The following is a 22,471-nucleotide window of genomic DNA, read 5'->3' as shown; positions in this document are numbered from 1 at the left end:
CATTCTGGCTTTACTTTTAATCTGTTCCCTGTTCAATTTCAACCCTCTCGTCTCCTCCTCGTCATCTCCTTTCTTCTGTCTTCATGTGTGACCTTCATAACTCAGGTTCAATCCCAGGGCCTCAGTGATAATGACATTGGGACTGGCAGAGGAGAAGCAGCAGTGGGACTCAGCTGTCCTCCCTTGCTTTTGCTGTGACTTCACTTGTCAGGGGGAATGTAGGGCCTATCTCCGAGGTGCCTGAGGAATTTGCTGCCCCTTGTCCCTCAGGCACAGTCTCTCCCATGGGCTGTGGGTGGGAACACTTGTGGTACAGAGCAGGAAGGAGTCCAAATAACCCTACGCAGGCCTTCAAGTGGGAGGATCTCTGGGGTCAGCAACATTCCACCCAACATTCTTCAAACCCTCCACTGCCAGGCGGTGAGAATTTGAGCCCAGGGAAGGGGACCAGAGGAGAAAACTAACCCGGAACCTGAGCGGTACTGGAAGGGCATGAAGTGCTCAAATTTCTCAAGACATTCACTCCTGCTTGACCTGGCTCAGGCAAATGGGTCACTCTGTTTCTCTTGGGAACCTATTAATGATGACAAATGCTTGTATGAGTCTGATGATGGTTTCCTCTAATTAAAAAAATATCCAGTTCTTTCTAGTTCGTAAACAAAGGCAAAACATCCATCAACAACCACCCAAAATCCAAGGCTCTGAGTCCTCTCAGCAAAGAGAGGTTTTAATGGATAAATAGGTTCAAGAGGATTTGTCTAGTTGCTCAATGAGCAGAGAGATGATGTTGAGCTCAACAAGCAAACACTAGCTTTGTAGTCCGAGGCAGATGTTAAGTCTTATTAAGTAGGGTTGGTGAAGAGGCATGACCAGGGTCAAGGGAACCAATTCAAACTAGAAGAATACAAGAATCTCAGTTGGTTGAGTGTCATCCTGTGCCCTGAAAGGTCACCGGTTTGATTCCTGGTCAGGGCACATGCCTGGTTGTGGGTTTGGTCCCAGTTGAGGTACATACAGGAGGCAACTGATCTGTTTCTCACATTGATGTTTCTGTTTCCTCTCTCTCTGGTTCTCTGTCTCTCTCCCTCTCCCTTTCTCTTTAGAAATTAATAAAAACAAAAAAGCTCCACACCAGAACCCAAGAATTCCAGAGGTTAAACAGGTATAGCTAATCCAACCTCCACCTAGGTGCTGGGTGCTGAGTTATGGTTGATGGAACTCAGTGTCCATAGCCCTCAGCTACGAGTGTAATCTGCTCAGTCCAGATAGACACACACTCACTTCCTCTAGCAGGGGGAGTGGCCTTATTAGTCTCCTGAGGGGGCGGCCCCTGAGGAATCACTGGAGTTACTGAAGGAGCCCAGAGGCTGGGTCTTCCATTCAGTTCTGCCACCAACCTAGCCATGTGGTCTTGGGCTACAAAACCTCAGGCTGCAGTAGTGCCCAATCTCATCCTGGATTTCTGCTCCAGCACCCACACGTGGGTGTAGTTCTGAGTGGGGGCTGTCGCAGGGCAAGGGTTGCCCTTGCCATGTAGCTGAGTCACAAGCTCTCCCATTTGGGTTCTGGCTTTCAGATACATGAACCAATTTTCATCCCAGCTCCCTGCTCTTGGGTGAGGTCTTCCCTTCAACCCAACACCTACTCCCGCGGGCCTGTTCTCGGCAGTGATATGTTGTTCCAGAACTTACCTACAACTCTGGGGAAGGTTCTTCATCTCTCCACATCAGTTTCCTGTTCTGTAAAATGGGCCTTTCTGGGCACTGTGGCGGTGCTGATGAGGAGAGTGCAGAGAAAGTTTTTGACACAGAGGAGAAACAGCATGGGATATAAATGGTTTCTCCCCAATTGTCCTGTCTCAGTCTGGCTCCTTCAGTGCTCTCTCTGGTCCTCATCCTTCATTCCACCCACAGGACTCTGAAAATACTGCTAGACACAACCGAACTTCCATCTTACTGGCCTTGAATCAGCTTCAAGCCCTCCCTTCTCCCAGCTACCAACTATCATCTTTCACCTTGTCATCGCTCAGTTCACAGACCAACAAGTAGAAACAAATGTTTTGGTCCATTCTGATCCCGCCCCACTTGCAGTTTGAGATTTGCCCCCCTCCTGTGCTAACAAAGGGCTTCAGGTTCTAGTAACATCTTTTGCCCAGTGACGCCTATTCAATCCCGAGTTATATAATCAGGCTACCCAGAGAACGAGGGCTGGTCTCCTAGCCCACGTATTCCTGGCCACTTAACTTTATGTACCTGTCCTGCCCTTAAGCTCACAGTCCTGGGAAAGAGGCTGAAGGAGCAACAAGAGTCAAGAGTTCCTTCTCTCAGGCCATTCCCCTTGGGCTAGGAACAAGAAAAAAGTAGCCTTCGCCTTAGACATCACTGGGGGCTTCAGACAGGAGAGGTGGGAGCCAGGTGAAGCCACACTGGAGGAGGAGAGATGACGATAGGGGCATTTGGGCAGAGGAGGTGCTGAAAGATAAGAGAAGCAACCAAGGAGGGCACTCGGAGAAAAGACTGAATAGCTGGTTCCCACAAGGAGCCTCCCAGCTTGCCTCCATCCCTGGGGAGAACCTGCGGGGGACATGGAGCTGGAATGGCTGGAGGGAAGATCTAAAGGGGTTGGGATGCCGAAGGCTGGCAGAGCTGCTGGAGTAGGTGAGCCTCAAGGCCCCCTGTGGGGTGCTGATAGCTCTGAGCCTTCCCAGACTCAGTGTCTACCTTGAATGGATGTCCAGGGACAAGGAGGAGCAGTGGTGCTTCCTGCTCTGAGCCCAGGTCCTGTCCCTGAGGTGAGGTCAGAATTCCTTGCCCTTTCTCTGCCCTTTACGATTCTTCTCGTCAGCCCCGAAGACCTTATCTTTTGGAGAACAGGGTGCTGCCCCAGCATCCATCCCATTCTCTTCATGTAGCCTGTCAACTGGAGAACGTACAGCTTCTGGACAATTATCCCCAAGATGTCAGTGTTCTCCATCCAGGATGTCAGCCGTATGTCTGTGGGGCCTGAGGCAAAGAACATTTGGATATATGAAGCTGGAGGAGGGGAGAGAAGGGGGCATGGGAAAGGGTTAGAGATGTGGGACTGAGTCTCTAAAAGAGGGAGCAGAAATACCTTGGAAAGTCGAAGTGACACAGGTGGGAAATGGCTTGATGGAAGTAAGCAAAGCTAGGCTCAGAAAACTACTGGTGGGATCTGGGTCAGGGGTGGGTTCCTATTTCACAGAGAATGTGGCAGGGAAGGACAGACATTGATTCCCAATACAGATAGCCCCTCATTCAAGCAAACTAAGCATATGATATAATTTCTGTTGAAAGAGACCTTAGAGATCACCTCTGTATGTTCCCAAATGTGGCAGCAGGTCAGAATTACCAGCCCAGCCTATTAAAGCGGACTCTTGAGGTCGGAGAGGATTCCAAGTAGCTTAGCAATAATTACAGATACCCAAACCCCAGCTCCTTTTTACTGTGGACAGAGGTGACTTGTTGACCATCATAAGCTACCTAGTAGCACTGCAAGAGCCGGGACTTAATCCAAATGGACACAAATGATACTAATATGCTGTGCAGAATGATTCACAATGGGGCCTCCTTTAAATGAAAAGTTGCTCCATAATTAAAAAAATTTTTTTTTAATTTACCCAACAGCATAGTGTTTAAAATGATGGATTGCCATTAGCTTAGTACTTGTTTTTTTGTTTAAATCTTGTATTTGTTTTTACATACTGTAAAGCTGCTATGTGCACACTTTCTGAGTTTTAACACATGATAGATTTGGGTAAACCAACACCATCAGGATCAAAATGGTCCCATTTATCCCCAAACCCTCTCCTGCCGCTCTCTGTAGTCACACCCTTCCTCCAATCCCAACCCTTGGCAACCACTGATTTGTCATATGATGAAGTCATATAGTATGTAACCTTTTGAGAGTGGCTCTTTCACTCAGCTTTATTTAGCCCTTAGATTCACTCATGATGTTGTATGTATTAATAGTTCAATCCTTTTTATTGCTGAGCTGTATTCCACTGGTTATTGTCTGTTTATCCATTCACCAGTTTTTGGCAATTATGAAGAGTTGCTATAAATATTCCTATACACGTTTTTGTGTGAACATATTTGTTTCTTTAGAATGAAATGGAGTGGTTTTGCTAGGTCATATGGTAAGTGTCTATTTAACTTTATAAGAAAATGCCAAACTGTTTTCCTGGGTAGCTGCACCATTTTGTATTCCTACCAGCAAAGCAAGAGTCCCAGTTGCTTTGCTTCCTTGCCAGCAGTTGGTATTGTCAAGTACTTCATTTCACCCATTCTATTGGGTGTGTAGGTACTTACTCTAATAGATATCACATCATGATTTTAATTTGTATTTCCCTGATGACTAATGATGTTGAGCATCTTTTCATGTGCTTATTTCCCATCATTACAGTCTCGTTAATAAACTGTCTAAGTCAGCCATTTTTCAAAATTGGCTTGTTTATTTTCTTACTATTGAGTTTTTAGGGTTCTTTATAGGGTTCTGGATAGCTCTTTGTTAGATAGGGATTTACAAGTATTTTTCCCTATTTTGTAGCTTTTTTCCTTTTCTTGACTTTTTCTCCCCCCAAGCAAAAGTTCTGAATTTTAATGAAGTTCAACTTACCATTTTTTCTCTTATGAATAACATTTTTGGTGTGGCATTTAAGAACACTGCTAATTCCAGAAACTAAGATTTTCTCCTACGTTATCTTCTAAAAGGTTTATAATTGTGTATTTTATATTTAAATCTTTCTCTCCTTGGGTGAGTTTTGGTAGCTTGTGGCTTTCAAGGAGTTGATCTATCTAATCTAAGTCATTGAATTTATGTTTGTCATATTCCCTTAACTTTTTAATTTTTAAAATATATTTTTATGTTGAGACTGGTTTGGCTCAATGGATAGAGCATCGGCTTGGGGACTGAAAGGTCCCGGGTTTGATTCCGGTCAAGGGCATGTACCTTGGTTGCGGGCATATCCCCAGTAGGGGGTGTGCAAGAAGCAGCTGGTCGATGATTCTCTCTCTCATCGATGTTTCTAGCTCTCTATCTCTCTCCCTTCCTCTCTGTACAAAATAATAAAAAATATATTAAAAAAAATATATATATATATATATTTTTATTGATTTTAGAGAGTAAGGGAGAGGGAGAGAAACATCAATGATGCCGAAAGCGGTTTGGCTCAGTGGTAGAGCATCGGTCTGTGGACTGAAAGGTCCCAGGTTCGATTCTGGTCAAGGGCATGTACCTTGGCTGCAGGCACATCCCCAGTAGGGGGTGTACAAGAGGCAGCTGGTCGATGTTTCTCTCTCATCGACGTTTCTAGCTCTATTTCTCTCCCTTCCTCTCTGTAAAAAATCAATAAAATATATATTTTTAAAAAGAAACATCAATGATGAGAAAATCATTGCTTGGCTGCCTCCTGCACACTCTCTACTGGCCATATGCCCTTGACCAGAATTGAATCTGAGACCCTTCAGTCCCATGGGCCCTATCCACTGAGTCAAACCAGCTAGGGCTTATTAACTTTTTATTATTGGTGGGTTTTGTAGTGGTATCTCCTCTTTTATTCCTGATATTAGTAACATGTCTTCTCTATTCTCTCTTATCAGTATGGCTAGAGATTTATTAATTTTTTAAATAAAAAACATTTCTTTATTTCAGAGGAAAGAAGAGGGATAGAGAGATAGAAGCATCAATGATGGGAGAGAACCATTGATCAGCTGCCTCCTGCAGGCCCCCTACTGGGGATCGAGCCCACAACCTGGGCATGTGCCCTTGGCCAGAATCAAACCTGTGACCCTGAGCCAAACTGGCCAGGGCAAGAAATTTATTAATTTTATTGATCATTTTAAATATTCAACTTTTTGTTTTATTGACTTTTTCTATTTTTGTTTTCAATTTCATTAATTGTTGCTCTTTTCTTCTGCTTGCTTTGTGTTTATTTCTCTTAATTCTTCATATACCTTTTCAAGGTACAAATTAGATTGTTGACTTCAGACTTTTCTAATATAAGCATTTGATACTATGATTTTTTCCCTTAGTCACTGCTTTAGCTGCATCCAATATATTTTGGTATCCTATATAATAAAAGGCTAATATGCAAATTGTCCCTCGGGAGTTTGATCATTCGCTATAATGTGCAGTGACCACCAGGGGGGAGTGAAGAACATGGTTGGGTGACCAGCTGCAGTGTTGGTGGGGCGCTGAGGGTATGAGGTGGGAAGGTAGGGAACCTGATCGGCCCTGATATCAGGCTAGGCCTAGGGACTGTACCCTACCCAAACTTCATGCACTAGGCCTCTAGTTTTATATATTTCTTATTAAGTTCACAATATTTTCTAATTTCTCTTTGACCCATAGATTATTTAGAAATGTGTTTAGTTTCCAAATGTTTGGACCAGAGTTCCCTGCAAGCTTTCTGTTATTGATTTCTACTTATGATTCCATTATGGTCAGAAAACATCCTTTATATGACTTTGATTCTTTAAATTTGTTGAGTTTTATGACACAGGACAGTATATCTCAGTAAATGTTCAGTGCACACTTGAAAGTAAAAAGTGTATTCTTCTGTGTTGGGAGAGTGTTCTATAAATTTTAATTAGATCCTGTTGGCTAATGGTATAATTTGGTTCTATATACTTCTGTATATTTGGTCATTTTCTGTTTACTTGTTCTTTTGATTACTAGGAAAAGAATTTTGAACTTTTTAATTACAATTGTAATTTGCCCATTTTTCCTTTGACATCTATCAGTTTTTGCACTATTTATTTAAAAATTTTTTTTATTGATTTCAGAGAGGAAGGAAGGAGAGAAAAGAAACATTAATAATGAAAGAGAATCATTGATTGGCTGCCTCCTGCAGGAGCCCTACTGAGGATTGAGCCTGCAACCCAGGCATGTGCAGAGGTCAAACCTGAGACCTCTTGGTGCATGGGTCGAAGCTCAACTACTGAGCCACACAAGCTAGGCTGAACTTTTTTTTTTTTATTGAATTGAGAGGGAGAGCGAAACATTGATCTGCTGTTCCACTTATTTATGCATTTATTGGTTGCTTCTTGTATGTGCCCTGACTGGAGATCACACCTGCAATGTTGGTGTCAGGACAACACTCTAACCAACTGCCCTACACTATAAATTATGTACTCTAAAACACAGCCACCAATCCTTTTTTAACCCACCTGTGTCATACTTAAAAATGGATTTTCAAGGGCAGCAAAGTTGATTTTTAAAATTCATTTTGATAATTTATCTTTTAAGTGTTGCATTTAGGCTATTTACATCTAATATCATTATTAATGTTTGCATTTATTTCTATAATTTTATTATTTGTTTCTGGTTGGTACATTGCTCATAACTCCACTATCTCTACTTAAAAAAAACACAACTTTCCTTTAGATTGTTTCAGAGAAGAAGGGAGAGGGGGGAGAAAGAGCCATCAATGATGAGAGAATCATCGATCAGCTGCCTCCTGCACACCCCCGACTGGGGATTCTGGAACGTGGGCATGTGTCCTGAGCAGGAACAAATTGTGACCTCCCGGTTCATAAATCAATGCTCAACCACTAAGCCTCAATGGCTGAGCCAAATTTGGGATTTTTAAAAAAACTATTTCTTCTAATAACTTTTCTATTTCACATTTTCTCCTCAACTTCTGGGACACTGTTGACATGAATGTTAGACTTTTTAGTATTGTTCCACAGATTCCTGAGGCTCTGGTGTTTTGTTTAAACACATTTTTTTTTTTTTTGTCTATTGTTTTAGAGTACATAATTTATAATGATCTACCTTCTAACTTACTTGTTCCTCTGTCTACTCTTTTTTGCTAATAAACCCATCCAGTGACTATTTTGGTTATTTCTATTTTTAAGTTCAAAATGTCAATCGATTCTTCTTTGTATCTTCTACTTCTTGGCTGAAACTTCCTATCTTTCAATCTGTTTTAAGAAATTCTCCCTTTCTTCTTCCAATGTGGTCATATTAACTGCTGTGAAGTCTTTGCTTTCACCTCTGCCATCTTGGGTTGGTTGTCTTTTCCCTGGAGATTTCTTTGTATGCCGAGTAATTTTATATTGTATCCTGGATATTTTGAATATTGACTCTGGATCTTGTTAAAATCCTAAGGAGAAAGTTGTTTTTACAGGCACTTGATTAGGTTGGGTTCAGGCGCAACTTTTCTTCTTTGCATTGTGGTTCCATATCAGTTTATTTTGTGGTGGTATTTGGATCAGCCCTCCATGTGTTCCATCCAGTGGCCAGACTGACTTGGACATTGGTCTATCCTGTTGCTCAGTTCACAAAGCTTTGGCAAGCTATTTAGGGTCAGATCCATGCTTGTGCAACTCAGAGGTGAGCATAGGAGTTAACACATAATTCTGTGGGACTGTTCTCTTGATCTTCCTCTTATAACTTTTCTGACACTTTCTGGTTCTCTGGGGGCTTTCCGCCCCAATCCTCTGACCAAAAGTTGGGATTTTATTTTCTCCAGTCTGCTAGGCATTTCCCACTATGTCTGGGCTAAGCCTCGAGAGAAGAGAGAAAGAAAAAAGCAGAGGGGATCTGACTCACACTTGTGGGACCATAATTCTTCTGGTCAGATATGGATTCTCCTCTCAGAATTTTAAGTGCCTGCTGAGCCACTCTCGCTGTCATTGTTGCAGCTATCACCACCATGGTGTGCTTGGGGCTGGACGTAGAAGGGAAAAAGAAAATGGGGTTTCCCCAATCTAACTCTTAGGAGTCCCTTTCTGCTCCTCAGACCTGCAATAGAGGGCTCCACAGAGCTCTTTCACATCAGTTCACATCTGATGTCCATTTCAGTTTCTGGCTGCTTTTGAGTCCATTTTGGATGAAACTGGAGGAGGAAAAATGGTGAACTCACCATTTTTTAGTGGAACTTTGGTTTTTCTTCCTGCTATTTACTTCTCTGAGATCTCAGCTGCTCCATGCATTTAGGAGCATGGGAGACAGGGTGCTGTGTGCCTTTTCCACTTGTAATTTGTGTGACCCTGGGCAAATTACATAACATCTTCATACCTCTTTTGTCATCTTGAGCAGTGGGTCATCATACCATCTCAGAAGGTCCTTGTGTAAATTAAGTGTTTAAATACATAAAGCACTTAGGATATTGCTTGATTAAACACAAATACTAGCTTATATTATTAGCAATTATCATAGAAAGATAATTATTTCATCTTACTGATGTGGTCTCCTGCTCTGATGGAGGCTACCTGGATGGCCTCTGACCCCAAGTCGACAGGAAATGAGGTCCTCAGTCCATCTCTGAAGCAGTGAATCCTGCTGACAATCTCTGAGCATGCTTGGAACCAAGTCCCTCCCATTGGAACCTTGAAATAATATGGCCCTATTGAGTACTGTTTGTAGCCTCGTGAGAGACCCTAAAGCAGAAAATTCAGCTCAGTTGTGCCAAATACCAAAACATAGAAATGAGTTAATAAATATGTGGTTTGAGGCCACCAAGTTTTGGAATAATTTATACACAGTAATATATAACTAATACACCACCTAGATTTGTCTCTCTAAACTCCTTTCTTTCCACTCATGTTAGAAGATGCACCTAAGTGGAGAATTTCTTCTTTAACAGGATTTCACCAAACACTGACTGTAGACATTGTCTCTGTTTTTCTTGTGCATAAAGATAGGCACCTGTCCAACCGCCATTTTTAGCTTCAGAGACTTTGGTTTAACCTGTTAAGTGTCATCTGTTTCATGTGCATGAACTCTGAATTGTCATGAAAGCAAGTTATCTTCCTCCTCCTCTTACCATAGTGGTCCACCCTCAAGGTCATTGAAGATTGCCATAGTTAGGGATGAGCGTGAGAGTGTGCACATGGTGATAAGATTCTTGGTTGGAAAGATTTTCCTACTGTCCTGGGCTTAGTTATACATGGAATCCCTAAATCCTGAACCAAATTTCATGCTCAAAAACTGAACCCATAAATACTCTACTCCCTCTTCTCCATGCTTTCCTTGGTAGCCAAAAGCCCATCTTTGCAAGTCAAAGACAAATTGCAGTTGCATGTCCTTGGGGCTGTGAAGGGTCCCCCTTCTTTGGATATTTAGGCAGGCAGTCCTAGCCAAGCACACACTACTTTCTAGAGCCATCCACTAAAGGATGGAGCTAGAGAGGTCAGGAAGTTATAGAGCCATTAGCTGCAACTAGCTTGCAGGAAAATGTTTAAGTTCAAGAGAAAAATGGGCATGGGCAAAGAGAGACAGGTTTAAAGCACTAGGAATGAGCAACTTCTAGACATTAGAAGGTGTGGGAGGAAGAAAGGGTTTATTTCAGAGGTAGAGACTGAGAATCAAGACTCAACAGACTTAATATGCTTACCTAGCGAAAAGCTAAAATGAGAAGTCAGGAGAGTCAACTCCTGAAGTAGGGCTCTTTAGACAGATCCCATTAAGTCTCCATAGCTTACCCAGCCCACTTTAATAAAAAATAAAAATAAAAAAACCCTCAGAATTCCACCCCACTTTCTAGTTTTGTGACTGATACTTTTAGGACCAATGGAGTGGTTTGTCCTAAATCTCCATCCAGAGAATGGCATGCGATCTGGGACGCCCAGGAGGCAACTGCTTCACATGCAAGTATGTGTGTGGTATGTGGTGTGTGTGTGTGTGTGTGTGTGTGTGTGTGTGTAGTGGTTTGGGGGGAGTGTATAGGGGGGAGGGAGAACCATCCATTACACTAGGGCTTCCCAATTCCAGGGGGTACACAGCAGTACACTAGGCCAAGACCAGTCCTCTCAATAAATGCTAGGGAAGCTCTCTGCCTTGGAGGGAGGACAAGAGCCTGACTGCTGCTTCTCATTGCAGCTCTGAGCTCTGTGGTTCTGATGTAAAAACTCAAGCGTACTGCCGAAACTGGTTTAGCTCAATGGATAGAGCGTTGGCTTGGGGACTGAAAGGTCCCGGGTTCGATTCCGGTCAAGGGCATGTACCTTGGTTGCGGGCATATCCCCAGTAGGGGGTGTACAAGAGGTGGCTGATCGATGACTCTCTCTCATCGATGTTTCTCTCTCCCTTCCTCTCTGTACAAAATCAATAAAATATATTAAAAAAAAACAAAAAACCTCAAGCGTACTGTCAATCTTCCCCTTATAATTACTTAAGGTGGAAGGCAACAGGCTGAACTCCAGCTCCTTGAGGACTGGAACAGTGATCATCACTTTGCATCTCCAGTGCCCGTGACATGTTGGTGCTCACGGAGTATGCACTGCTTTGGAACGACTGCTGAGATACTGAGCAATCTGTCCAACGTCGCGTAGGCCAAGACCCAGCACAAAGTATCTGGTTCTCTTCATTTTCCAGCACCATTGCGTAGAGGGGACTGGGAACGAACATTCTTCCCATCCACAAATAACAAAGACAGAAGATACCCAGTCCAGGGCATGCTTACAGATAGACTTCTCATAGATTTATTTCTGTGTTATGCTATATATAGATATAGATATATATACACTTTTCTTTTTTAATACAATCTATATCCCCTTTCCTTCTCCATAGAACTCACAAAAAAGGAAGTATAAATTCTTCCAGGTTTGCCATCAGGCTTTCTAAGATAGCCAGGGCCAAGAAAGAACTCTCTCTCAACGTCTTGAGAAACAGCTGCCCTTCTTAGGCTCTGGGGTCATTGAAGCAGCAGCATTCCCAGGACCCAAGAGGAGGTGCAAAGAAACCACAAAATTCTAGGATGGAAGTGTCCAGTGACTCCTAGAATGGCAGACTAGCTCCCCGATCTCTCTCGGTGGGAACAGAGATGGGAGCCCCATGGCTCTGCAGATGCTGCCCAAATAGGCCGGGGTAGGGAGTAGGGATCAGGGATTAGTCATGCAGGGGTGGGGTGGTAGGACAAGGATCACATGTGGGTTTATTGGAGACCAGCAACCCCACCTACTCAGCGACATATAATAAACAAGGGCAGTGCTGTCCCTTAAAAACATAGGAGAGAGGGCATGGTAGGGAAGGGGAGGGGGAACAATGGGACACATAAGGAAGTCACATAAAACAAAAAGTACCAACAAAACATGACTCATACTTGCCTCCTCCCTAGAGAAGGTATGATCTATGCTTAGGATAAGGGAAAGAAGAAGAGAGATGAGAGGTCATGAACCTAGAATTATCAGCTGGCCAGGGGCACAGGAAGGCTCTTTGAGGACTCCTAAGGGGCGGGCGGGCAGGCAGGCAGGCAGCTGGGACCCTGTATCCCCAGGGGCAAAATGCGACAATCCCTTCAGTTCGACTTGGACCAAATCTTGGCGCTCCCTCGGAGCCTGGCAAAGAGAATAAAGAGAGAGAAGCTGCAAGGAATCCCCTAATCCCTGAAGGTTCCCTCCATTCCCTACCCCCTGCAAACGACTAAAGGCAGTGATGGCGGCCAGGTCTCTGAAGAAAAAGCGAGGCACCCCAGAAGCGAGCAGTTCCTGCCACACCGGCTCACCCCTTGCCCTTTGAGGCTTTCTTGCTGGGCTGGCGCTGGTTGGTGCCAGCAGCTGGTTCTCTCAGTTCAGTCAGGTGTTGCTCGGGGTCCTGAGATGTGGCTGCGGCGGCTGCTGCTGTTGTAACTTTAATGGTTTTCTTAAGGTTGGCGACCTACCAGGAGGAAAGGAGTGGGGGATAACAAGGAAGGTTCCAGAACCTGACAGTCCTGCCCACCTTGTTTGTCTGCTACAGCCACTGCCCATACCCCTCTGCATTGACAGCTGGCCCCGGCTGAAGGAGCTGGGGTCTGTCTCACTCCCCTACCGGCTCACCTCACTCTCAATCTGCTGCTTCAGGCCCAGCTGCTGCTCCTTGTGCTGGTTGGCACGGCTCACCTGCTCCTCAATGCCTGACAGCACTACCTCGCAGCCCACACACCTGCAGGAATCAGAAGTGTCAGCAGAAGAGAGCTGTGATCACAGACTCACTAAAAATAGAGGCAGAAAGAACCCTAGGTCCTGATATGCAAACCCCTGCCTGAGTCAGGAACTCTCACCAGGGCCTCTGGAAACGACCTGCAACAATATTCCCAGGAGCTGGAAGGACACTCAGGGAGGATAAGAGAGGTACAGGGAAGTGAACGGAGTGATGTGCAAGTGGGAGTAGGAACTCAAGACCAAAATGGGATAGGAGCTGCTAAAGAGAAAAAAAAGGTGTACTAATAATTAACTAAAGTTAGACCAGGACACAAAGAGAAAGCGGAAGTGGAAGAGGCCCAGGGCCTGTGGACAGTGCTGTTTACAGATTAATGAGCTGAACCCAGCCTAAGGCAACCAACCTCCCAGTGAGGATCCCCTCGAGTACAACTCATCTTTCCCTCCCCCAATTATGACACTAAGGACACAAGCTCCTCTCTTGCCTCAGAGGAACGAGCTCATTTCCCTTCATCCTCTTGAATTCCACCTCTGCAGCCCAGCCCTCACCCTCCGAAGCACCTCTCCCTTGCCAGGACACAGGTCTCACCACTCCTGTAGGGTTCGGGCAATGGCACTCAGGTCCTGGCGCTGGATGTCCCGCCCAATGCTGTAGTCAACCTCCAGCCGCTGATTGCGCTGGTCCAGGGAGCCACGGAGCACGTCGGCGTACACGGCCTCTATGACCAGGTCTTCCAGCTGCCGCACGTTGCGCAGGGCCAGGGCCTCCAGCAGCACTGCATATGGGATACACTGGAGCCGGGGAGGTCGGGCTGGGGTTTGTGAGGTTCTGCCATAGAGAAGGACTTCCAAGATTCTTCCCTCCTTTCCCCCACCTAGGCTCACTGCCTACCCTCCACTCCTATTCCCAAATCATTTCTTCTAAAAGGCTGGTTCTAGCCCTAACTGGTTTGGCTCAGTGGATAGAGCGTGGGCCTGAGGACTGAAAGGTCCCAGGTTCGATTCCGGTCAAGGGCATATAACTTGGTTGTGGGCACATCCACAGTAGGAGGTGTGCAGGAGGCAGCTGAATCGGTGTCTCTCTCATCAATGTTTCTAACTCTCTATCCCTCTCCCTTCCTCCCTGTAAAAAAATCAATAATATATTTTTATTTTTTTAAACAAAAGGTTGGTTCTAGCCAAGACCGGTTTGGCTCAATGGATAGAGCGTCGGCTTGGGGACTGAAGGGTCCCGGGTTCGATTCCGGTCAAGGGCATGTACCTTGGTTGCGGGCATATCCCCAGTAGGGTGTGTGCAAGAGGCAGCTGATCGATGACTCTCTCTCATCGATGTTTCTAACTCTCTATCTCTCTCCCTTCCTCTCTGTACAAAATCAATAAAATATATTAAAAAAAAAAAAATAAAAAAATAAAAAAATAAACAAAAGGTTGGTTCTAACACAAAATAAATATTACTGCCTGAAAAATAACAGCACAAGGGCTATATAAAATATATATATATATATATATATATATATATATATATATATTGTATATATATATATATATATATATATTTTTTTTTTTTACAGAGAGGAAAGGAGAGGGATAGAGAGTTAGGAACATCGATGAGAGAGAATCATCGATCAGCTGCCTCTTGTACACCCCCCACTGGGGATGTGCCCGCAACCAAGGCACATGCCCTAGACTAGAATTAAACCCGGGACCCTTCAGTCCGCAGGCCAACGCTCTATCCACTGAGCCAAACCGGTTTCGGCAGCACAAGGGCTGTCTTAAATAAAATATACGACTTGTGCTCTCTTACCACCCTTACCTTTACCTCACACCAGAGGAAGAAGTGATGATCTGCCTGGGTGTTAATCCTCTGGCCACGCTCAGGGTAGCATACAGACCTGCTCAAGATCAGCTTGAAGCTTGACTTAATGGAAGCGTGTGTATGGGAGAGGTCTAGAGTTACTGTTACCATTTATACAGGGCATACTTCCAAACAGGCTTCTCACAAAAGACAGCCTGATTTAAGTAAACTCACTAGAATGATGGGAGAGTCTAGTAATGATTGGGAGAGTGCAAATGGACAGGAGGGGGATAGTTAACAACAACAAAAACAAAAACAAGCCAACAGGAAATACAGAAACACTTCTTGCTATATCTTACTTATTTTAGCAATAGAAGCCTAGTGCTTCACCAGGAGAGAGAGCCTTGTTCCCAGCTCTGAGCGTGCAGGCGGTCTGCATGGGCCGTTCCATAGAGGGAAGGAGGGTGACCCTTGTAAAATAGTGAGTGACATGCCAGTTGCTATTTTGACCCCACACACAAAAGATGTGTTAGTTGGAACTTAAGTTGATAGAAAAATAGAAACAAAACAGATAACTAAGAGAAAAATAGCCTAACAAGGGTACAGATGACGGAGTCTAGATACAGATCTGGGAAGAATGCGGAGGGGAAGGCAGGAAGAAACAACAGTGTATCAAAGGCTGTCCCAGAACAAAGTCCCTCCAGATGGCCCTTGCGAAGGGACATACAAAAGGATGCTCTGTGGCTCACCTTGACTTTGGCAGCTAGGGTGACGACCGACAGGTGTCGAAGCTTATTCTTCTGAGCCTCTGTGAGTGGGGGGAGATTCCGGGCTTCAGCTGGGAAAAAAGGACAAAGTAGGAAATCCTGATTTCCTTTCTGTGGGAAGGCCTAGCCTCTGTCCCTTGCATTCCTCCCCCCCCCCCCCCCCCAAATTTTCCATGCCGATTCAGGTCTTGACCCTGACCCTGTGTACCTAAGGGATCTAAGTAGGATATCTCAGAAATGTCTCTTAAGTCCCTCCAGAAATTGCCCTTCTCCCACCCCCTCTACTCCCGAGCTCCAGCCCCTCTGGTTACCTAAATAGTCAGCATACGTCCCATAAGCAAACACTGTGAGCAGGCGGAATGTGGAAGCGAAGTCACTCTCAGCCAGCTGCAATAGGAGGGAAGAGATGACAGGAAGGGCCTCTATTCACCCTTCTCCCAGCCCCACCCTGCTTTGAATCCCACATTCTGGTCCCATCATTCCCTTCCATTAGCTCTCACTGCTCACTGAAAGGAATCTGCCTCTCTGATGACTCTTCCCATAGAAAGGCGTCATTTCCACCTCATTTCCACTGCCTTTGTTTATACTACTCCCCCTCCCCCGCCCCCATCACAATGCCCTCTGCCTTTATAGTCTCCAATTCCTACCCTAAATTCAGTTGAGAACATTCAGTATTCAGTATTTCACACACACACACCAGACATTGCAAATGGTGTTTTATTTGTAAACTTAGTGTGGATGTTTGTAAATCTGATTCTCTTTAGGCAGTCTGCTATACTCTCCAATTCACCAGACTCCAGCCTCAGCCTCGCTCATCTCTGACAGCTCATGGCCGAGGCAGCCATTGGAATCTGTGGCCTCTGCTACAGACCTGCTTCACCAGGCTTTCATCACCCAGGCCAGCCCACCCAGATCTCCTCTCTTCCTATCACTGGTCACTCCATCTGACACTTAATCAAAACCTGCCTAAGGGTGCTGCCTAAGAATATCTTTCTCTTCAACAAGATGACAGGCCCAGTCTTTGGTATCCCTCTTAGGTCAAGCAGAGTTAAGCATCAGTAGTTGTCTCTCTCAATAAATAACTTGCTAAATAAATGATCTGTATATGTATATCCATTCATCTGATCTCTTAACTGAAATGTAAGCTTCAGAAGTACTGTTGTCACAAATATATATATATATATATATATATATATATATATATATATATATATATATATATATATATATATATATATGAAGTACTGTTATCTTTTACTTTCTTGGCATTCCCAGACCACCAGCAGAGTGCTAAACAGGCATCCAAAGTACTTTTCTTCGCCTTGATTGACTCTGCTTAGTTCCTTTGCAGAGGAAAGCCGGGAAAGAAGGCCACCGGTTTTCTCTGTACCACAGAGTAATCCCAAAAGGCTGAATCCACTGTCTCAATCACTGGCCATTGACAACTTAATTCACTGTTTGCCCACCTACCACTGTCATAGCAGCTCAGGACTCGGGCTGTTTTCATACATCTTGGCAATCTACACACTGTGGATTGTAAACTCTTAACTCTACCACTTCTGTGTGAACAGTTCTCTCTACTGTATTTCTAGCACCTTGCCACATGTCTCTGGAGAAAAGATACTTTCTATATGATCTAACGTAAGTGAATTTGCATATGGTGCAAAGAGGGGGGAGAACAGGGTGTGCCAATTTCACATTCATTCCTTCCATTTGGAATGACTTCACACTTTCCAATAATCTCACCTGATTTCTACAGCAATGGTGAAGAGCAGTATCAGCTCCATTTTTTTATTTATTTCTTTTTTCTACTTGTTCCATTTATTTATGCATTCATTGGTTGAGTCTTGTATTTGCCATGACCAGGAATCAAACCCACAACCATGGCATAGCGGGACAAGTTCTAACCAACTAAGCTACCCGGCCAGGGCACAGCTCCATTTTTAAAAGAGAACACAGAGACCCTAAAATAAAGGTGACCTCATCAAGGTGACATGATTATTAAGAGCTATTACACTGGTGGAGACAAGCTGGAGTCTGGTCTCTTATTCTGAAGCACATGTTCTTTTGCTTAAAAATAAAAAATTTGCCTTAGAGCCGAAACCGGCTTAGCTCAGTGGATAGAGTGTTGGCCTGTGGACTGAAAGGTCCCCGATTCGATTCGTCAAGGGCATATACCTTGGTTTCGGGCACATCCCCAGTAGGGGGAGTGCAAGAGGCAGCTGATCGATATCTCTCTCTCATTGATGTTTCTAACTCTCTCTCTCTCTCTCTTCCTCTGTAAAAATAAATAAAAAATATATATATTTAAAATTAAGAAGAAAAAAATGCCCTTGTCAGTTTGATTCAGTGGATACAGCGTTGGTCTGTGGACTGAGGGGTCCCAGGTTCAATTCTAGTCAAGTGCACATGCCCAGGTTGCTGGCGGCATGCAGGAGGCAGCCCATCAATAACTCTCACTCATCATTGACGTTTCTATCTCCCTTCCTCTCTAAAATCTATCTATCTATCTATCTATGTGTGTGTGTGTGTATATATATATATATATATATATATATATATATATATATATATATATTAGGTCTGGTAATAATTAATGTCGTTTTCTAATACTTTTTAAATCGAATTTATTTAAACAATACAACAAAATTTAATCAACAATATAGTTGCCATTGTTTTCTACTACTTGTGCCCAACGCTCAGGAAGCATTTTAATCCCTCTGTTGTAAAATTCTTGTGATTTTGATGCAAAAAATTCGGTCAATGCATTTTTGAGGCATTCTTCATTATTAAATTTTTTTCCAAGAAGAAAGTTTTGCAAAGAACGAAACAAATGGTAATCGGAAGGGGCAATATCAGGAGAATATGCAGGTTGAGGGAGAACTTCCCATTCCAACTGGCGCAGTTTTTCAGCAGTGATTCTTGCAGTATGCGGTCGTGCGTTATCGTGGTGAAGAATTACGCCCTTCCGATTAATCAGCGCGGGTTCTTCTTCTCTTAAAGCTTGGGCTAACCTTTCCAATTGGGCACTATACACTGCACTTGTAATGGTTTGGTTAGATGGTAAAAGTTCATAATGAAGAATTCCTTTAAAATTCCACCAAACACACAACATCACTTTTTTCACATGCAAGTCAGGTTTTGACGTGGGCTGTGGAGCCTCATTTTTGTCCAACCATTGAGGCTGCCTTTTCAAATTAACATACAGCACCCATTCTTCATCTCCGGTAACAATTTGCTCTAAAAACTGCAACCGGTTTTGACGAGAGAGGAGTGAACTGCAAATTGTGACTCTTTGATTACGGTTGTTGTCGGCCAACTCATGAGGAACCCATTTTCCAAACTTTTGGACTTTGCCAAGTGCACACAATTGATTGGAAATTGTTTTTTGTGAACAATTTAAAGTTGTTGCAAGCTCTTGTTGGGTAATTTGAGGATTTTGCACCAAAAGAGCTTGAAGAGCTTCTTGATCAAAATTGGACACACGGCCTCGACCACTCTTGTCATCTAAGGAAAAATTTCCCTCGCGAAATTTCTCAAACCAACGCTGGCATTTTCTGGCGCTAACTGCATCTTGACCAAGAGCACTACAGATGTTTTTTGCAGCCTCACTGCTTTTCTTCCTAATTGGAACTCGTAAAGCATGCAGTGCCGAATATGCTCTTCATCCTCCATCTTCTTAGCCCTAGTTTTGCAACAAAAACCAAACCAAACACAAACTTTTTCAAGCAAAACTTGTTAATTGCACTTCACACGTTCTGTAGATACCACGTGTTTGAAGGTTATGTCAATACAAGTCAATGCCAAGCAAGATTTTAAACAAGTTTAAAAACGACATTAATTATTACTAGACCCGATATATATATGAGTTTACTTGTGCACATACTCCTGCAAGATGCCAGTTAATCATCATCCTACTATTGTTCAACTGAATGGTTATGGGGTTGCAAAGTGAGCCCTGTCTGCCCACCCATCTAATTCAAACGTTAGCCCCACGCTTCCCTGTGGGCTATCCAGGCCAGGAACCCACCTCTCTAACATTAGGCATATCCAGCAGTTCCCCAAACACGTAGACACCAGGGGCCTCCAGCACCTGGTGGATGAGTGTGGCCAGCGCCGCCCCCTTGGCAGACTTGGCCAGGAGCAGAAACTGCTCCTGGTTCTGCCCTGTCACCTTCACCTCGGCACTCATGGCTGCACTGAGCTGGGGGGACGTGGGCTCAGGATGTCCGGAGCTGCAAGGAAAGAGGATGTGAAGCTGTAGGTCCCTGAACATTGGGAGAAGGATAAGCAGCACAAGGGCCAGGGCTGACTGCGGAGGCACCGAATCCTTTCTGCCATGAGGAATCATAGGTGGAGCCGTCTAACACTTGGATCTAGGAATCGTCAAATCCGACACACCTTGAAGGATGTCTGTCTGAGACAGGGTTGCCACGCCAGTCTGCCCACCCCACAAACCCTTGGCCTCATCCCTAAGCCCTACCACGAACACCCCATTGAACCCTAAGGCACAGGATGCAGTGGGGGAAGAGGTGTCACATGGTGTCTACCCCAACGACAACGCGCCTTCTAATCTCCACAGGTGCCCCGCCAGTGCCCCCCGCCACGTGACCTCACCCTCAGGATCCTTCCACGTGGCTCCGCCCCCTCCCTTAAAGAGGCCGCGCCGAGCCCGTGGGCTCCCGCGGATCGCCGCGTCGTACCCTCGGTGAGATTCTGCGGGCCGCTACCTGGAGCTTCGCCTTCCAGATCTCCGGGCGGGGCCGCCGCTCCGTCACCTCCGGCAGCTGTTCCGAGCCTTTCCTGCCACCTCCCTTCGGGGTCGCTCTGGCGGCTACACTCTATGGCTGACTTCCGGCCGCACTTCCGCTCTTACCGGGCGGGCTAGGGGCGGGACGTGTTCCTTTCCCGTCTTCCGACTGCTGAGGCGCCTGGGAGCGACAGAAGCACTCTCCTCTCTGATTGGTTGGTGAGGAAAGATTGACGGGCACCTTTCCCCCCCTCCCCCCCTGCTTTGTTTCAATAAAACTTTATTGTGGTACTTGGCTAGACGCTAAATGCAGAGGGAGCTTGTGGTCTCAGGCAGGTATGGAGGGATTGTGTTTAGCCAGTCTTCATCAGACCTGGTGCGGCGATTCAGTGTCCTCTCATACACCAGAAGCTTTTGGGTTTGAGAACTGGTAGGGGCACCTACGGGAGGCAACCAACAAATGCACAAATAGGTGCTCAGTGGTTAGAAATAGGCCTGCAAACCAAATGTCTCAGACAGACATCCTTCAAGGTGTGTCGGATTTGACGATTCCCCAGCCGGCGGTGCTCAGTGGTTAGAAATAGGCCTGTAAACCAAAAAGTCGCAGGTTTGATTCCCTGGTTCAAGGACAAGTAACCTGGGTTACAGGTTGGATCCCCTCCCCCTCTGTGCAGGCGGCAACCAATCCTGTGTCTCTCTCACATCAGATGGTTGTTCCCGGCTCCCCCTCTCCCCCAATCCACTTCCTCTCTTACATTCTGTTTAAAAACCAACGGAAATCCCTAGCTGGTTTGGCTCAGTGGATAGAGCATCGGCTTGCGGACTGAGGGGTCCTGGGTTCGATCCCAGCCAGAGGCACATCCCTGGGTTTTGGGCACAGTCCCCGGTGGGGGTGGCCAGGAATTCAGGAGGCAGCCAATCAGTGATTCTCTCTCATACCTCTCCCTCTTCCTTCCTCTCTGAAATCAATAAAAATATATATTAAAAAATAGAAAAAGTATACCTCCGGTAAGGATTAAAAAAAAAAAAAAAAGGAACAAATTGATATGTTTCTCTTCCTCTCTCTCTTAAATCAATTTTTAAAAATGTTTAAATGTCATGATGGATGCATGAACAGAAGCAACAAGTTCAATGAAGAGGCTACTGCAGTCTGGCCAGCATGGCTCAGTGGTTGAGCTTTAACCTATGAACTGGGAGGTCATGGCTGGATTCCTTGTCAGGGCACATGCCTTGGTTGCAGGATTGATCCCCCAGTGTAAGGCAGCCAATTGGTGACTCTCTCTCTCATCATTGATGTTTCTCTCTCTCTCCCTCTCCCTTTCTTTCTGAAATCAATTTTTAAAAAAATACACACACACACACACACACACACACACACACACACACACACACATATATATATATATATATATATATATATATATATATATATATATATAGAGAGAGAGAGAGAGAGAGAGAGAGAGAGAGAGAGAGGAAAAGAAAGAGAAAGAGGCTACCACAATTTTCCAGGCGAAAGATGGTGGTGCATAATGGCTGTGGAGGTAAGAAATAGTTTTGGGTTCTGAATTTAATTTAAAGCTAGAGTGAACAGAATTTGCAAATAGTTTAGATGTGAGGTGTGAGATGAAGAGAAAACATTAAGAATGGCATCATACAGGCAAGTTGCACCAAATTTTCAAAGTGCACATTATTTTAATCCTGTATGAACTTTTCCAGAAAATGGGAAAAGAAAGGACACCCCTCAACTATTCTGTGGGGCCAGAATTACTTTGATAACTCAACAAGAAAAGGGCAATACTAGATTAAAAAAATTACTGGTCAATCTCACTTAACAAAGATACAAAAATCTTCAATAAAACACTCGCAAACTGAATCAATGCAAAAAAAATTAAAAATCCAAGATTAAACTTGAATTTATGTCAGGAATTTAAAGGGAGCTTGATATATCACTCATTTCAATAAATACAGGGAAAGCTCATGACAAAATAAACATCCATTTGTGATAAAAGAAAAATCTTTTAGAATACTAGTTTAGGGAACTTGTTAATCTGGTAATTGAGTGCCTGGTATCACCAATTCTATTTATTCTTGTAATGGGGGTTTTAGCCAGAGCAGTGAGTCAGACAAAAAGGGAAAAAGTTAAAGAATTATATAAAAAGATAAACAAAGCTGTTACCATTTACAAAATTTATGAAAATGTGATAGCAAATGTAAAAAATTCAAAAAAATCTACAAATAATTAGAATAAGTTTAACAAGGCTACTTGATAGTA

General features: G+C 44.3%; 1 protein-coding gene and 1 long non-coding RNA gene across 10 annotated transcripts; both read right to left on the bottom strand.

Moving 5' to 3' along the window:
• Window positions 1–2: 2 nt before the first annotated feature.
• On the bottom strand, window positions 3–20,331 carry COPS7A (COP9 signalosome subunit 7A). 9 transcript variants are annotated; one of them, XR_006742778.1, is made up of 10 exons: window positions 19,930–20,051; window positions 19,477–19,681; window positions 15,758–15,833; window positions 15,429–15,517; window positions 13,474–13,676; window positions 12,783–12,888; window positions 12,470–12,621; window positions 8,575–8,692; window positions 1,016–3,032; window positions 3–574 (listed from the first exon to the last, which is right to left on the bottom strand). XR_006742778.1 is itself a non-coding variant. In XM_045587699.1 (10 exons), exons 1-9 carry the CDS (start codon window positions 19,941–19,943, stop codon window positions 2,982–2,984), a joined length of 1,014 nt encoding a protein of 337 aa, XP_045443655.1. In that variant the 5' UTR covers window positions 19,944–20,051; the 3' UTR covers window positions 3–574; window positions 2,933–2,981. The 9 variants fall into 9 exon arrangements, 8 of the variants coding, with proteins under 8 accessions (XP_045443655.1, XP_036314664.1, XP_036314662.1 ...); XM_045587699.1 differs by having other exon boundaries at window positions 2,933–3,032; XM_036458771.2 differs by lacking the exons at window positions 1,016–3,032; window positions 19,930–20,051 and adding an exon at window positions 20,177–20,331.
• Window positions 10,290–10,603, bottom strand: LOC123653137. The gene is made up of 2 exons (XR_006742779.1): window positions 10,449–10,603; window positions 10,290–10,360 (listed from the first exon to the last, which is right to left on the bottom strand). It is a non-coding gene; the product is annotated as an uncharacterized LOC123653137 (long non-coding RNA).
• Window positions 20,332–22,471: the final 2,140 nt, after the last annotated feature.

The sequence above is a fragment of the Pipistrellus kuhlii genome, unplaced genomic scaffold (assembly GCF_014108245.1).
Source record: "Pipistrellus kuhlii isolate mPipKuh1 unplaced genomic scaffold, mPipKuh1.p scaffold_m20_p_3, whole genome shotgun sequence".
Taxonomy (NCBI): domain Eukaryota; kingdom Metazoa; phylum Chordata; class Mammalia; order Chiroptera; family Vespertilionidae; genus Pipistrellus; species Pipistrellus kuhlii.
Note: the sequence above shows the minus strand (reverse complement) of the source record. Positions and strands in the feature narration are given on the sequence as shown.

Bases quoted from the DNA above. Each gene is read 5' to 3' on its own strand.
- COPS7A (XM_036458768.2), bottom strand. The intron at 15,518-15,757 runs GTAACCAGAGGG...CTTTTTTCCCAG, and splicing joins GACGTATGCTGACTATTTAG to CTGAAGCCCGGAATCTCCCC. The intron at 8,693-12,469 runs GTGAGCCGGTGT...TTCTACGTCCAG, and splicing joins AAAGCCTCAAAGGGCAAGGG to CCCCAAGCACACCATGGTGG.